This window comes from Hyposmocoma kahamanoa, unplaced genomic scaffold (assembly GCF_003589595.1).
Source record: "Hyposmocoma kahamanoa isolate Upper Pololo Valley unplaced genomic scaffold, ASM358959v1 192, whole genome shotgun sequence".
NCBI lineage: Eukaryota > Metazoa > Arthropoda > Insecta > Lepidoptera > Cosmopterigidae > Hyposmocoma > Hyposmocoma kahamanoa.
Window position 1 is genome coordinate 1,079,423 of NW_020653719.1, and position 17,766 is coordinate 1,097,188.

At 35.1% G+C, this 17,766-nt stretch overlaps 1 protein-coding gene across 5 annotated transcripts in view; it reads right to left on the reverse strand.

The window, feature by feature from the left end:
- Window positions 1-17,766, reverse strand: part of LOC113226714 (ETS-like protein pointed) — a 217,192-nt gene that overhangs the window by 42,817 nt on the left and 156,609 nt on the right. For all 5 annotated transcript variants that reach the window (XM_026459437.1, XM_026459436.1, XM_026459440.1 and 2 more), the window contains one exon: window positions 8,401-8,517. In XM_026459437.1, the coding sequence (XP_026315222.1) occupies window positions 8,401-8,517 (117 nt within the window). The remainder of the gene's footprint in view (window positions 1-8,400; window positions 8,518-17,766) is intronic.

Consider the following 17,766-nt stretch of genomic DNA (forward strand, 5'->3'; position numbering starts at 1 on the left):
CTTTAGTAGACTTTTCTTTTTATATAAAAATATGTGTGCATTTGACCTCCATCTCACCTGATGGATAGTGACTACGAGGTCGACGATGTAGTATGCACACCTAAATAATGAATATTCAGTCCCGCCTTGAAAATATCAAAGTTATAGCGTTCGGGGAACAAGTTCGCTGGCAAGGTTCCACGCCCTAGCCGTTTGCCAGATAACTATGGAAGCGAAACGTTTTGGGCGAATCCGGGGAATATCCACAACATAGGGGGAGAACTCCAGCCCACGTCTAGTCCCCCGATGATGGAAAGGAAGGAAGGAAGGCGGAACCAAATCATGCAATTCCATCGCACACTCTTCGTGATATATATAAGCAACTTTACGACGGTGTTCAATGCTCTGCAGCTTCACCTGTACTCTACTCTAATCCGAGTCACCTATAAGCCTCTTGACACGCTTGTCTTTGTCTATCTCCTCATCATCTGTCATGTCTCCATAAAAAAAAGCTAGTTTTATAAGGACTAGAACCTAGTTTTACTGCCTATATCCAATTAATGTCGATTTAGCCCCAGACGAATCAAATTTTAGTGTAAAACCATTTTGTTAAAATTTGTTACTTTTTTTATTAAAGTGATTAACAAGACATACGTTAATTGTTATTAAATAATCTGAATTCATACCGATGGCTTTCGAGAATAGTAGCCTGTCTCAGAAGCATCTAATTCATAAATACAGATGTGATATGTCTGACACACAAAGCTTTCTTTTAAATATTATGTGTTATTTTTTGTTTATACTCCTACCCTTCTCTTCTTTTTTGCGTGGTTATAATTCTTGTAAGTATTCCTACTATGTGTTTCTTATTTTTAAAATTTAAGTATTTTATTTATTTTTATTAATGTAAGTGCAATGTGTGTATTATAGTCATATTTACTAGGATTTACTGCGCCCACAATTATATATTGTCTTTAAATTTACCCGGAGGTTGTCTGGAAGAGGTTGTTACATAGCAATAAGGCCGCCTATTGTACCTGTCTTTGGTCTATTGTTTTTTGTTATGCGTATGTTCATATGTGCAATAAAAGTATATTTGTATTGTATTGTTTTGTAAATTCGTGGATCTAACGACGACGTCAAAGGTGGTACATGATTAGTTCAAGATCTCGTAGAGACAATTAAACGCAGCAGCTTTCCGTACGTTTCCATAGTTAAACTTAATTGTATTGTTTACGTGGATATTAATAATTATCTATATATAATTATCTAATATTTAAAATATAATTGTCTACTATTTAGTAATAATATATTTATTTATTTCAATGTGATTTTTGTGTCCGATGATCAATGTAATTTCATTAGGGACGTCTATCGCCGTTTTGTTCATTATGTTGTATTAAATACTAATTCAGTAGTAGTGTCCTGTTCGTGTGGTTATATTACGGTCAGGTCCCCACCTGTAAGAAGAACACCGGGGGAGAGGAGTCCCTCTCAAAGCTTAACTCATAATCTAACGAGTTTAGTAGTATAGATTATATAAAATATGTATGTCCAAAAGTAAATAAGTATTACGGTAAAAGAACAAATAGACATTTCTTGCCAATTATATTTAATAAATTAGATTTTTTGAGAATTTGCTTCTCAAAAATCTTCTATCTCTTGAATTGTTACGTAAATATGATTTTAAAAAAAAATTAAAAGTAAAACTTGAAATTATGTAAATTTAATTAAACCAGTGTAGACACTGGTATTGATTATTAATGATGATTAACTGCCTCCGTGGCCGAACGGTTACCATGCCGGATTGCCACGCAGAGGTCCCAGGTTCGATTCCCGGGCCGGGAGAAATGTTTGTATGGCCTACATTTATTTTTCTCGTAAGTTTGAGTGTAATTTGTGGTTGTCTATGTGTGTGTCCATGGCACCGGCGACACAGGGTTTCCCTAGTGCGGGGCTATGTTAAGTGTGTGCGTTATTTATTTATTATTTATTTATTATTCATAAATGTACTCGTACTAGGTATACTATAGTTTTGTGATTGTGAGTGTAACCTCGCCAACAAACTGCTTTCGCAGTTTGTTGAGAAATTGTATTGTGTTTTCTTGTTTGTATGAAAAAATTAAATAAAAATAGTTTCTCAGTTGATAAACTGGACAAAATTATTTAAAACGATTTTAAAGAGATGTCGCTATGATGCTCGAAATTCAAATGGCGGAAAAACAAATATGACAGTTGTGAAATCTTGAGAACACGAGGTTTACATCAGCTTTATAAGAAATACTTACAATGTACTGTCCACCTTTTGGGGAAAGAGAACCGAGAAACGTTATCACAATTTGCACTTTTTGGACAAACACATCGTAAGTATTGAATTTAGAGTAATGATTGTAAAAACATCAGCTGATAATGCCAAAGGCAAGTTTAGTGTACTTCTAAATTCTTAAAAGACCTTTATCTCTTCTTCTATCCTTTATCTCTTTTGTATCTTCTTTTCAGAGCTCAAAACATTTGACTCAAAATAAAGTATGTACTTCTTACCCCACCTGACCTTGCATGTAATTTCTTCTAACTATTTAGAAACTAAGACTTACCGAATTCACAAACACGAAGTAAACATGCAAAAATAATATATATTTGCATACAGAGCTGTCTTCTTATGAAAGTATACGTTATCAGGGCCTCGTTTATATTCCAGTTTAATTAGAAGCATGGAAAGTCGGCGCATTACTCAAGGCAAGCCTTATCTTGTGTAGTTAAGTCTTTTAACTTCGTGTAATTTCGGTAAAGCGTACTACGCGCTGCGGTGGTGTGAAAGTGTGCGTAATTCATGGATAAAGTTAGTTTTTATTGTATATTTATTGTATTTGTAGTCATAATAGTATAGTTTGGAGTAGCATTTGATGTGATACAGACTTTGCAACATTTTAAACGAGAATGTTCTGTAATTATGTAAAGTACAATTATCCACAACAAAGAATGGCTAAAAAGTCGTTAAAACTAAAAACAAAGTTCTTTAGTTTAGTCGGGAGAGCGATAGCCCCGGTATGGCAAGATCGCTGGTTCTAGCCCAGCCAGTAGCAGTAAAGCTCCTTGTGAAAGAGTTCGTCGGGAAGTACTGCCACCTTACCTATTTCTACCGCCAAGCCGTAATATCAGCGAGTATAAGGGTGTTGGTGAAATTACAGGCACATGAGACCTGGAACCTAGAAGTCAGCTAATTTTAAATCATGTCAGATAGAGTGTCAATTGCAGGATTTTGTGCGTTTGGTAATCTGGTGAAAGGTAGCTACTAATCACTTCAACTGCCTTTGAAATTTTTTGTGTTCTGCTCTTCGTTGGCGAGTCGATGACATTCGACGATGTAGTCTAAATTGCTGTTTAAACGAGATAATAATTAAGATATGCATATTTCCATGGTACTTTTAGTAAAGCAACAACGATCGACAGTGATTGACTGAATGAATGAATGCAATCACTGCCATTCCTCTGACACTCTATTGAGACTCAACTGCCTTTGCAACTAAATAGTAGCAGAATAGCAAATATTATTATCATAATTGCAATATCGTCTGCTTTAAAGGTAAAACCACATAAGTGACATTTTCCACAAAAAATCTCCAAATTATGTACGTGTTGTAAGATAATCACCATCTTTCTGCCGATAAAACTCTCATTAAGTTCATAGCTTTTTGTTATTGAGTTTCACGTGTACAAATATAGTGATTTTCTTACCTATATATAGCTATATAAATTAAAGATTTTTTGTTTAAAATGGTATTTATGTTGTTGTACCTTTAATCTCAATAGAATTACAATGACTAATGGTTTTATAAAATAGTAGAATTGCAACCCTCCCTATCTCAGGCTGACAGGCGCAGTGGCAGAGCCCCTCAAATTTTTGTGATTTAAAGCTCTGAGTGGCAACGACTGTTATGGATCGGTGTGTCGCTTACCACCAGGAGAACGACTAGTTCGTCCCATCCATCGATTATATAACCAGAAATAGAGACGAAATAAAGGCCATTCATCTTTGTTTGCACTGAAATCACAAATTAGAAAGCTGAAATAGTAATGCACCGACAACTGACCTGTGTGTACCTCTCCGCATATTCCAAAAATATTATTTTGTATTTATTGTAATAAAGATAATATCTTTAACTATGGGGGGCTGTTACATTCGGTGGTGTTCAAAACAAACGGAATCCCATTTCATCGGAAATTAAATTTCAATTTTCGTCCATCATAGCAAAGCTCAAGTTAAACTGGTCATATTGAAGTGGAACAATTGACGATACCCGATAATTGTTTCGAATTTGGGTTAGCCAATCGGAACGCAGTTGTCATCGTAATGATTTGGCAGAACAGTTTTCAAACAAATAATTTTTTTGTTTTTGTACGATTTTATTTTTATAATATCAAGTGATATTATAAAAATAAAATCGAATTGAAGAAATTTTTCTTTGTCTCAATTTTTGTATTAACTTTTCAACAAACAACTTTTGTCTAGCTACAGTGCACTGTAAATTAAATAAAAAATGCCCTCTATTTAGAAACACTTTGATAAACAAAATTGTTACTTTACAAATCCGTCGTTTTGCATATAAATTACAATTAACATATACATATGAGCTTTGTACACTTGTGACCGGTTTTTATCATCTTTTAGCACCGTTTATTAATCAAGTAGTTAACAAATTGAAGTTGGATTTGACAAGGCGATCTTGAAAAGTTTAATTAGGCGGCGGAATGCGGGTTTAAACATAATAATATATGCTAAATTATGTAAATCGAATCGCTACGTGAACAAAAAATGGATCTATTCAATATCAATTAGGTATCCATAGCATTCACGTTTATAATTATAACATTTATTTTCAGATTATGTTCTTAGACAATATTTACTTTAATAGCTCAAAAAATGGTCAGTATATATATAAAGGCATAATTCCTGTAATAACAGAGTTAAATAATTATCTTTTTAACCGACGTGAAAAGAAGGAGGTTTCAATTCGATTATATTTTTTGTGATTTCGATGATTCTTTTTTGCTGGAAAAGGGGTGCCTCAGAAGTGGTCCCATTCAAATTTCAAGAAAATATTCCACCTCTAAGGGTGGCAAATTAGGGGATGAATCCGGTTTATTGGATTTCACCCACTTTACGTTAACTGATTTCAATAAAAGTTCCATAAATTTTTGAGGTCAGTTTTTGTTTCATAAAAAACGAAAGTTTCGAAAAATCAGCCAAATATTATAAAGCAAAACAAATTTGTAATACACATCAATTAGTAGTAACAAGGCTTAGAACTGTATGTAGTGATCTAGTACGCTTTATCATTCGACATTGTAGTGATTTTGTGGAAGAGACGCTGCGCGGGCGCACCGGAAGCGCGAATAGACGCAACGTAGACGCACGCACTTCCGCCGGCGGGCGTCGAACCCGCCACCTGCCCGAGCCGCGATCCTAACGCGCAAACATTGATGAATGATGCGCTGTGATACGTTAACTTCATTTGAACCGAGTGGCTATTCATTAGTTCAAAACAAATGTATTTCAAAGAATTTGGTAGAACGTACTGGTAATGCATGAAAAACCTTTATTGTTAAGGTACATTAGTACATAAATAACAATATGAAACAGAAATACTATAGTAGAACATCAGCAGAAATTCAAAATTATAAATCGACGCTCTAATGGGCAATAGACAAACAGAGTATAGATTAACAAAACAAGACTAACATCTTAATGAATTCTATCAAGTCCTAATCGTAACGACTTACGTTAATTACTCCTCGTACATTTGATTGTTCTCTACATCATACTAATGTATTACATATACTTGTTTGTATGAGCGTGGAATAGCCACCAACAAAGCACGAGCGTGTGGTGGTCGACCATCGCATTACCATATGCAAATAGCTTGTATTATACGCTCTGTGCATCGCGCTAACAGTTTTTGTATGTATCACCAGCCAGCTATTAGTGAAGATAAATAAAAATAAAATGAACAATGTATGTAGCTACACTTTTTACTGCATGATTACCGACGCAAGTTAAAAGACGTTTGGACTATATACGCGATGAGAGAGTTTATTAAGGTGGACTCTTATGACTGTCTTTTTTAAAAAGCATAACTTTTTTTATTGGATACAAGCTTTAATGGTGTTCCAGTAATAAGTTGCAATGAAAACTATTCCTTGTGACAAAAAAAAAAACATAAAGCTGCAACCAAACGATGGTAGTTTTGTCATAAAATATTTTATAACGTCTCTCAGTGAGTCCATTTCGGTGACATGTTGGTTGATTCCATGAAAAGTTAGCCAGGATCGTGTGTATTATAAATAGGGTTGATAGGCTTTTCCATTACGAGATATCTGTCATTTTGAATTAAATTTTGACGACGAATAATAAAACTGCTGATAATTTGAGACTTTGAAAAAACTTATTCGTACAGGGTCGAGCTTGACACTGAGTTTGACATTTGGGTGCAATTTATATTCAACTCTATGCCGCTTACGATAAAAGCAGTCCAAAGTTCAAGATTGATGTACTCTTGACTGTATGTGACTTATTAGAGTTATTATTTTTAATATTTCAAATTTATGAAAGTATCGTCCCATTTCTTCACGGAATGTATGAAGTTAATTGTTACAATTTAATAAAAAATAATTCAAACTAGTACCTATAGATTATATTGATGTGACACGCAATAATGCTTAAAACGTCAAAAGTTTCCGTTATGGGATATTACGTGTACCATACCATAACAATTATAGTGATTTCAGTCAATCACATGACTAGAACGCACGAACCGCTGCAAAATATAAATATTATTGTACGTGATTGTTTTCTTTCTCTGTTTTAGAGAACGAAAAATACCCTAATGAGCATATTAAACCCCGTGAGACATTTAAATAAATCGCATGTTCCGCAGAACATCCTGCTATGTTGGAACACCAGGCAACCCTAATTACAAACGATATTTATAATTCGCGGCTTAATCAAAGAAAATTGAATCATATTTCTTTAGAAGTCTAAAATTACACACAACTCTATGTTTTATAGCTTTTTCTTCCGATCGTAAAGTGCTATTGCCGACTTCGAGATGAAAACCAGTGTTCACACGACAGTAAAATAAGCTACTCGTAGACGAGTCCTCCGAAGACCATTATAGCACTCTAGGAAATCTAACGATTGAACCACTGATATTAACTGCTTTTATTATCAAAGTTATTACGCAATTGAAGCATACTATCCAGTTAATCAAACCTTAATCAAAGTTTTATGAAAATAATACCACTTTAAATTGCGCGTCGAGAATGCCTAAGTTTAATACTGGGTACTTTCTGCTACCTATACTCCTAGTTATTCCAATTTCAACATAGACTACTATTTCGAAAAGCATTAATTTGAGACTCGTTAAATGTACGTTATTCTGAATAAGGTTGGCTACTGCAGCCATTTCGGTCGTCACTTCTTTAATCATTGGGCGAATAAACCTTCTTTCATATGCCAATTTAAATTTTACAGTATGTATCTATTTGCATATTTATGTGTATAGAGTAGATATAATTTAAGATATAGTTAGCTACGGTAACTCAATGGCGTTTTCGTATTTATTAAGGTACTGATAATAACTTTTGCTTTGGTTTATTACTTTGGCAGTCGAACTTTATCTGTACTACGTGTCAAACTGAAACACCGTATAAAATATCAAAAACAGCATTTCGCAAATACAGTAAACAGATTCCGGTTGATATTCAAAATTTGTCATTCACGAGATTGAGAACTATAGTGAAACTAAAATTTTACAATAAAGGTTACATAATTACACAGCTTCTACGTATTTGTATGACAAAAATCCAAGGTAGACACCCGTTCAGCTCTTGCAGGTAGTTTTGATCATTTACAATGTTTGAAATAACTATTGTAAATGATAATTGTATATTTACAAAGAGCTAACCCTTAGAGTTTCAAGCTCATTCTTCTCAGGGGAATCTTACGAATGAGTAGTAGAGTTATGACCAATATGACGATTTGAATTATAATTTGTTAACCTATGAAATAAGATGAATTTGAGTTTGAGCATTTTCAGAAAAAAATGCAAAAAGGATTTATTAATTTTTTGCAATTTTTGAAGTTAATTACATAAAAAGATACATTTAACTTGCTTTGGTGTTAAATATTAAATAATCAATCCAGCCATTATAATTTCACTACGGTAAAAAAACTACTTCTATTTCAAAACGAATAAGTTTCTTTTCCCTTGATAACAGCCGAAAGATTCTTGTTGTAATTGCAAAATACTGTCCTGAGCCCTGCACTGTTCTAGTTTGACACGATGGTGTAATAAAAGTATGTCAAGGACTATTGAAAACGGTGAATGTTTTACAAAATACTTATACGAGATGTTCTCTTACCTTTAGGTACGCCGAGACGCAGTTGCTCCTTCTCCCAGGAGGCGAAGGTAGCCTTCAGCGCCTCGGCCATCTTCTTGTTAGTGCCGGGCGTGAGCGGCGGCACCTGCGATGGGATGTCTGCAACAATATAAAGCTGTATTAGATTTGACGGTACTGTTATTTATATTGTGTTTTTATGTTTCATTAGTACTTACAATTTGAGACATGTGCATTTGAAACCGGTAAGTTAATGAAATTGCTTGCTTAATTGCCTAACCCTACAGCGTAACCCGGTTAAATCAAATCGAAAATTTAAAATACTCCATTTGTATGCAAAGTATATTTCTTAGTAAAGTAACGTTCTCCACCTGCATTTTTTCAATGTTTACATTATTCTTTTAAATTCTTCGTGAAATTTTGCAGTGTTAATTACTTAATCGTTCATTGATCGAAACAGGGACTGTGAGATTACTAAGTGAAATGTTATTAAGCATCCGGTGTTATGTAGCCGTCTACGTCGGTAGTTCTACACACGCTTCGCGATCATCCCAAATGACTCGATAGATCACTTAATTTTTCAAACAGCAGCTATCGATAGGCGCACAGCGGACATGTCCCATCAACCAAGATGACTATCGGACTTATTAATTACTTTATCTACGGTATTTAAACCAAGTACCGGGAACAAATTAATAGCTGACTTTCTGAGGCATCAAGGCTTCGAATAAAATAAATCAGAGATAAACAAGCACGATTACATCTCGTGTGTGTGTAAGTACTCGGTTCATGGACGGAGGATTCATTCATAAGTGCGCCTGGTTTGCGGCGTGTGTGTGCGTGAGGGCCGGAGTGTGAGGGCGTGTTCGTGTGGAGGTGTCGGGCGTGTGTGAGTGTTGCTCTTGCGCACCTGCCGACCAGTTCTGAGATGCGGAGATTTGTGCACCTCTCCCACGGTCGCTGCCCGCTCTGGCTCTGATCTGCTCTAGCTGAACCTCGTTCTGATATAATTTAAATTTTTCTTTCTGTTTTTATAACCTCCACTTGCTACTCGTATAGTATCAATCGATTCCGTACAATTGATGATTTATAGTGTGCTTGCAATAACGGTAACGTCGGCCAGAGGCGTTTTTAACTCATAGCATAACACTTAAATATTTTAGTCTATTAGATTTCAGTTAGATTTAAAACACATTTCGAACTGCGCCATTAAACTTATTTTAATTGCTTGGAGTGAAATTATGTAGCTCTGAGTACGAGTCTTTTTGTCAGAATTGATAAGTTAATGTTGTATTTAAAGGAAAAGTTATGGAATTAAAGTCAAATTTGCTAAGTTCGAGTAGAACTTACGTTGCTTACTAGACCATATACGTGGTTGTAATGTATTAATATAGAATAAATTATGAGGTCTTTTTGTTGCTAACTTTAGAACTAAGACTTTATTCGCATTTTTGTGAATTAGTACAAAGGTAAACGTAAAATTAAAAAGAAAAAGTTTTTAGGAATGTTTATAGAAGCGCTGTCATAATAATATGTCACCCTATTTGTTCAAATTGCTAGGACTGAGTAACACTGAAACCCCTAAGGAAAATTCACCTTTTCACATTATATGTGTGGAACACTAATAAAATGTAGTATCAAATATTTGTAGTTTGGAGAATAGGTAAAACTGATATTGAAACTCATTGTGTGTGAATTTTTTGACTACGGAACCCTCGGCGCGTTATATTTCTATTTGGCGATTTATTTTTAGTAAACATTACAATTAATGAATAAGTATAATTTACAAAAAAGAAATTAAAATTGTAAAGATTAAATATTTAGCAAATCGTACGTAGTGTAAATTGGAATGTTCTTTTGTAAATTAAAAATACGATATTTAAACTAATAACTTTTGTAACTATATAAAACTGGTTGATGACTTTCCCATCTCAGTCAGCTGTGACCATAGATAGGACTTATGTCTCAGGGCGACAGGGCACTGCAACTGTTATGAACAGGCGCGTCGCTATCGACCAGGCGCAGGAGTTATTCGTCCCGTCACTTGGTATCATAAAATAAGGGTCGAAACGTTGGTTTGTTTAAATAAACAAATATAAACAAATAAAAAAAATAGTTTCATTTAATTAAGTACACATTGGTATAGGAATCGCGATAACCTAATATACACGACATACATTCTAATTCATAGCAACGCTGTGAGATATGGCTCTTTGGTGGTCTAGCGGTTAACATTGTGGACAATAGATGTGAAAGTTCCGGGTTCGATTCCTACCTATCCATACCTAGTCAACCGACTTCAAAAAAAGGAGGAGGTTCTCAATTGGACCGCTTTTTATATTTTTTTTATGTATGTTCCGCGATTACTCTGATAATTTGTGAACCGACTTTGATGATTATTTTTTTGTTGGATAGAGGGCACGTCAGTAGTAGTCCCATTTAAGTTTGAAGAAAATATTCCACCTCAAAGGGTGGCAAACTAGGGAATGAAAGTCTTTTGAGGTCAATTTTTTTAGTACTCTGTATTGAGATTATGATTCCGATTGAAGATTCCGGTAACCGATTTCAAAGAAACTTGGCAAATAGGTGCACTTCCACGAACTTTTGAGGTCGATGTTTTAGTACTCTGTCCTGAAATTATTTTGATAGCTAAGGTGCTGGTCTGGATGTGCCCCGGAGTTACTTTGGTGGATCTAGTACTTAGTACAGCGAACTAGTTTGAGACCAGGCAGTTGGTTGATTGACTGGTTGTTATTACAATGACGTGCTCCATGGTAATGTCTGATTATGTTATTATGTGTATACATTACGGGTATATGTACAAATATGTATATGTATAATAAAATCGACAGTACGGTGCCGTGGGCATCACGGATCACCGGCAGACACATTAATTGCGAACTGAGCATGCGTTGTGATTTACTTGAATCGCGCAGCTGCACTTGACGATTTAGGGTTACCAACAGGTAAATTATCATGTAGTATTTTTTTATACAAAAATAAGTGCGCACTTGACCTCTATTTCACCTGTTGGAAAGTGACGATGAGGCCAACAACTAAATAATGCCTATTAACTCTCGCCGCATATCCACAACATAGGGGTGGAACCCCAGCCCACGTCTGGTCCCTCGATGATGGAAAGTGAAGGCGGAATAAAATCATGCAATTCCAACGCAAACTCTCCGTGATTCCTGTACAATACCTGTTTATAGTAGGATTCTTGAAAGTCAACATTACTTTTATTCTAAGAAATCGGTTTATATATCATCATCAATCCATTTATATGTCCCTCTGCTGGGCATTGATCTCCACTCAGACGAGGGTTTAGGCTGTTTGTAAATATATATTGTAAAGTTCATAAGCGTCTTCGTACGTACGGCAGTTAGTAATTTTAGAAGAATGTCCTTTTGTAGGTGTTGGGTGGCAAAAGAGTTAAAAATATAAGTAAATTAAAAATGAGCTTATTGAAGATATTAATGACTTATTGACTACGTTACCGACAACTTTTGTGCAAATAAGAATATAGAAACAACAATGAAATAGTGTGAGTTCCGAAACACCTTGCTGACGTAATACTAAGCCGTCAACTTAATTTATAAAATATAGGAGATAAGAAGAAATATATTTTACTGAACACTATTGTTACTTATTTTAAACACTTGTAAGGGCGCGTTCCCATTATGTCGTGACGACATGTAGTCGTGTAGTTTAAAGTGTCGTGACTTGTATACTTAAATGAAGTTGTTCACATATAGTACAACATGATGTACTTGTACAACTGTCGTTCACGGCTTTTTTGACGTTACGACGACAGACTGTCGTGACAATGGGAAGAGCTAGAATGACAGTCGTCCGACGATAAATAAAATGTCACGAGTAAAATGTGACGACCGACAATCGCAGCTTTAAACGATTCTGTTGTAAAAACCACAAGGCGGCTACCGTGGACCAATACATTATCGTCGCGATCTAGTGGGAACAGCTGGACACGACAGTCGTTCAACGATAAAATAAACGTCCACGACACAGTTACGGCTGATAGTTGTGATGTGGGAATAGGTTACACGCAACAGTCGTCCAACGATTTAGTGGGAACGTGCCCTTAGACATTTAAAAGCGACCTTATACATTTCATAAATTGTGGTGCTTGTTAATCTATTCCAGTTTTTATTTCGGAAATTTAGTATATTACTCGAAAGTACAGTTTATCTCGTAGAATTGTTATTTCAACAAGTTCTTAATTGTTACCTAAATATGATTTTTTTTAAATGTGATTAATTTTTTCTAAGCATGATGATTATTTTTCTAAATATACTTAATTCGATATGTTCGATCTTTATTTTTCAAAAGCTTAGTATTATAATTAGTCGAATTCGCTGAAATTTCATTTGTTTTTTTGAACTTTTATCGTTTCCCTTTTCTATTGTAGTAACATAATTACGCATTGACTAATATTATAAAAGATATTTGTGTATGTATAAATGGACAAAAAGCAATAAAACGCACAAAAAATGGACATTGGAATAGACAGCCCTATAGTCACAAACGCTGCGCTCACGCATCTGTACAATAATGTGATCGCAACCTGCGTTACGGTTATTATGTGTAATATATAACCAAGAACACACGTATAGCTAATAGCAATGCAATGAGTTTTATGGAAATTATATTACTGTATTTAAAAGTTACGAAGTTGATTTTGCGCCTTGAAAATGTTGTGAAATGTTCAAGTAAATATTTAATGTCTGTTAAAAAAATTAAAGCCAAGTATTATTTTCTTAGATTTGATAGGTGTACCTAGTGATAGCCCGTAAAGGAATTAGACATTGTTTTTGTGGATTGTATAGATATAGTATAATGATATTTGCAGTATCGATGTGTACAATATAAATGTTATAATTAATTGAATTTTAATATATAATAATTAATTTCGTAACTGATTGTATAACAGCTACATTTTTTTTACATAATGAATGTTAAGCCTTTTTGGCGCTTACAATATTTTTGCTATCTTTATTTAAAGATTTTTGGGGCTTTCAGGCGTTTAAGGTAACACTTGTGATTAAAAATATGCAACAAGGTGCAGCACGTTTTTTGCCACTATCTTTATAGTAAACGACGAAATAGTTATGCACAATGTTGGTTGCGAAAACAAATGGACTCGCTTAAGGTATGATTTTTTAATATTGATTCCGTCGGTTACACTAAAACACAGTTTCCCAAAGTGGTCCCTACCGCCCAGTGGGCGCTGAAGAGTCCTTGGAGGTAGGGGCCTAGGAAGCAATTGCTACCGCATTACCGCTGAGAACCTATGCACTAAAACATAAAAACCAGTTGAGTTAACGATTAGCTACAGCTAACAATCTTGAAAAAATTATATGACAAAATCACTTAAGTGATTTAAACTGCCTCTGGGGCCGAACGGTTACCATGCTGGTCTACCACGTAGAGGTCCCGGATTCGATCTTGGCCGGGAGAAATATTTGTTAGGCCTACATTTATTTCTCACGTGAGTTTGGGCATAATTTGAGGTGGTCCATGTGTGTGTCCATGACACTCGCGATACAGCGTTTCCCTAGTGCTGTGTTATGAGTGTGTACGTTATTATTTTGAATACTATTTGTAACAGTTGCAGTGCCACTCAGAGCTTTCAATCGTAAGGATCGAAGGAAATAATTTCGACAGCACCCTTACCCTTCCAAACTGGAACGCAGTAATGCTCACATTACTGCTTGGCGGTAGAAATAGATTAGATAACAGTACTTCCCTGGACGAACCGAAACAGTTGACTACTTTTAATAGCAGAAGAGTTCCTTGTTGTAAAACTTAAATGTGTGCGTTAATATTATTATTTTGGATATCTATTTCAGACAGTCGCCTCGCCCATGGCCTAAAATGCTAATTATTATTAAAAAGACTAAAACACAAAATCAATCCCTACCGCCTTGAAACAAGAGATTACGTTCTTTAAATAAATAACAGAGCACCTGTGCATAAAAACAATATATTATCGTAAATATAGAGAGCAGCGCGATCGTTAAGCATGCAGATCACTCGATTAAGAAGTCGATGTCTCTTTAATGTCCCTTTGTAACTCGGACAATATTAAGACATTAATAAAAGGATTTTTTGTTTCGAACCGAACGTTGTGAGATAATCGCATTACGCCTATATTAAATGCAGAAAGCACCTGTAATAAAAGCCCTTCCTAATGATAATGTTGCTAATACTTGGAACGTTTGGCGTTTTATACAAATTTTATTGTTATTTTTATAGACATTTAGAGTTGGTTTTAGTTTTGCTGTAATCGGAGCGAATATATGTGTATATTCATGTGTATATTCAATACAATTCCCGCACAATCAGTTTTGGTTTTATTACATCCCGCCCATCTCACCTACTCTACACGTACCTACACCCATTTTTACTGTTTTGTTTTTTATTTGAATTTAATTTTGATTTACGCTTAGTTAAGTGTATTATTTTTTTTATTATTATTTTTATCTGCTTGGACGAAGCGAACTAAAAACTAGCGTAACGAGGTGTTTTCACACGTCTGGTTACAAATATTATTTTATTTTGTATTTTATCCTAAGGTTATTTTATTTTTTGTTATCATCCCGGCATATATACTTAGTAACAGTAGAGCTCCTTGTGAAAGAGTTCGTCCAGGGAAGTACTGCTACCTTATCTATTTCTGCCGCCAATTGGTTATGTGAGTACTGCAGTTGTATGGTACTATATATATATATATATATATATTAACCGACTTGAAAAAATGGAGGAGGTTCTCAATTCGGCAGTATTTTTTAAAGTGCGTATGTTACGCGATTGCACCGACATTTGTGAACCGATTTCGATGATTCTTTTTTGTTAGAAAGAGGAGTACCTCAGTTGTGATACCATTTAAATTTGAAGTAAAATTCCACCTCTAAGTATGGCAAATTAGGAGATGCAACCGGGTTATTGGATTTCATCCACTTTCCGTTAACCGATGCCAATAAAAGTTAGTAAATAGAAGTAATTACATAAACTTCTGAGGTTGGTTTCTTTTAAAAAAAATAGTCATGCTTATTATTCCAAATAATAATCCAATTTGGTATGTGAATAGTTCCATTTTGTGATAATAAAATCCGAAGTGGTATTCCGTATACTCAAAGGCATAAAGATCTTTTTTTGATAGTTAATTGCGATCTTTGGAAAGAGGTAGCAAAAATAAATTAACTAAGAAATAGCAGCGCCATTAAGCATAGTTAAAAAGTGATCAAGAGATCATGTAAAACTTTTTACTGTTTTTCCTGCTAGATAAAAACTTTAATTAAAGGGATACGAGTATAATAACATAGTACTCATATAACTCGAGCTGACATTAAGCTTTTGGAATGGCATTTTCGAGATGAGCAAAAACTGTAGCAACCCTTCCGTTTCCGCAATTAAGATAATTAGTCCTGAGTGATTTCGGTTTAATTGACGCGTACTGTTTCCGATGGACTCTTTCCGTTGAACAATGGTTAGAACAATCCAGGATCGTTTGTGCTACTTTATCTTGAAAGTTTTCTAGAGAAGGGGATGGTGAAACTTCACCGTGAAAATGATAAAATAATATCGTCGGGGATAGTGCAATTATAACTAGCATTTGATTATGAGTTTCCATTTTGGTAATCTAGTGGCCAAAACAAATCCGCGTAAATGTCGTTGCAATCAAATTAACGTGATTTAATGGAATCTATTGTTATCAGTTGGTAGACAACATGAATTAATGCTTAGTGTGCAAAAATGAATGTCGTAGCCATTTTAAATAATAAAGTAATAAAGTTTAATGCCTCTCCGGCAAAATTTGATAGATACGCGCCTTTTACCAATACTACATGTGCAGATTTGCACTGTCCCCGACGATATGTAACTAAACGGAAAAGTTATTAAGTTTTTCGAATAGTCAAATAAAATTTAAAGCTGTTAACAGATCGACTGCATGTTTGCAGTTTAAGCGTGAAGTCGTTATCCGAGACCTCGACTGTACGAAGTTGATAACGACTTCACGTAGATATTAACTGCATGAAGTCGATCTCGATTGCGTGAAGTTGAATATGACTTCACGCATTAACTTCAAACATGCAGTCAATCTGTGAGCAGTCTAACTTTGAAAACGAGAGATTTTCGCTTTGTTATGGTATTAGTTTCAACTGGCAATGTTTTGATTAACACCATTCTTTATTATTTATTTCAAAGACCTTTTAGTTGGTATCAAACATAATATCCAGTACCTGTAATATCAACAAAATTGACTAGTGAACTGCCTCCGTAGCTGAACGGATACCATGCCGGACTGCCACGCAGAGGTCCCAGGTTCGATTCCCGGGGCCGGGAGAAATAGTTGTATGGCCTACAATTATTTCTCTCGTGAGTTTGGGTGTAATTTGTGGTTGTCTATGTGTGTGTCCATGGCACCCGCGACACAGGGTTTCCCTAGTGCGGGGCTACGTTGAGTGTGTGCGTTATTTATTATTTATTATTATTTATTATATTACAAAACAAAGCTAAGATCACAATCCATCCAATCAATGAATATTCATTTTAATAAATATCATAATGTTTTTATTATCTTTACCTCTAGTTTGTTATTTTTATTGATCGGTCTGGACTTGAAACAGCATCAGCTACCAATTTTTTTTAGTAGCTCCGCACTAGGGAAACTTTGTACTGCGCGTACTATGGACACACACGTAGACCACAAATAACACCCAAACTGACGAGAGAAATAAATGTAGGCCATACAAATATTTCTTCCGGCCCGGGAATCGGACTCGGGACCTCTGCGTGGCAGTCCAGGATGATAACCGTTCGGCCACAAAGGCAGTAAAATCTACAAGTAAAATCTACAAGTAAAAGCTACAGATTTAACTTTACTGCAGCTGCAAACAGACGCAGGCTGGAGTTCAGTCGGATGAAAGGAATTTTTCTTTGAGTTTATTCGATCTCTCTAGTCTTCTAAGTATTATAATATGCCCAAACTTGTTAAAGCTCTGTGGCAATAAAAATTATAACCTTACAGAATGTTATCTGGTTTGTGAGTATCATCGTAGTGTATAGAATTTAATGAAGTCGTTAATATTGTGGTTGGGATAAGACTTTGGGGGAAGAGTTATGGTGATTATATCGTTCAACGGCTGTCACGTGACATCCTTGGTAACGTCAGTTCTTGACGCCGGTTTACTGTCATCATATTAAGGACAATGTATTAAAGATTTAGCAATATACTTTTTAATAACAATTTATTATTAGGTACTTCGTGATCTTAGTGTGGAAAGTATCATTTTAAATGTATAGTAAAAGTAATTACTGAAGCGTGGTTAGGGTATATAAAGGGTTCAAATAATAACACACACACTA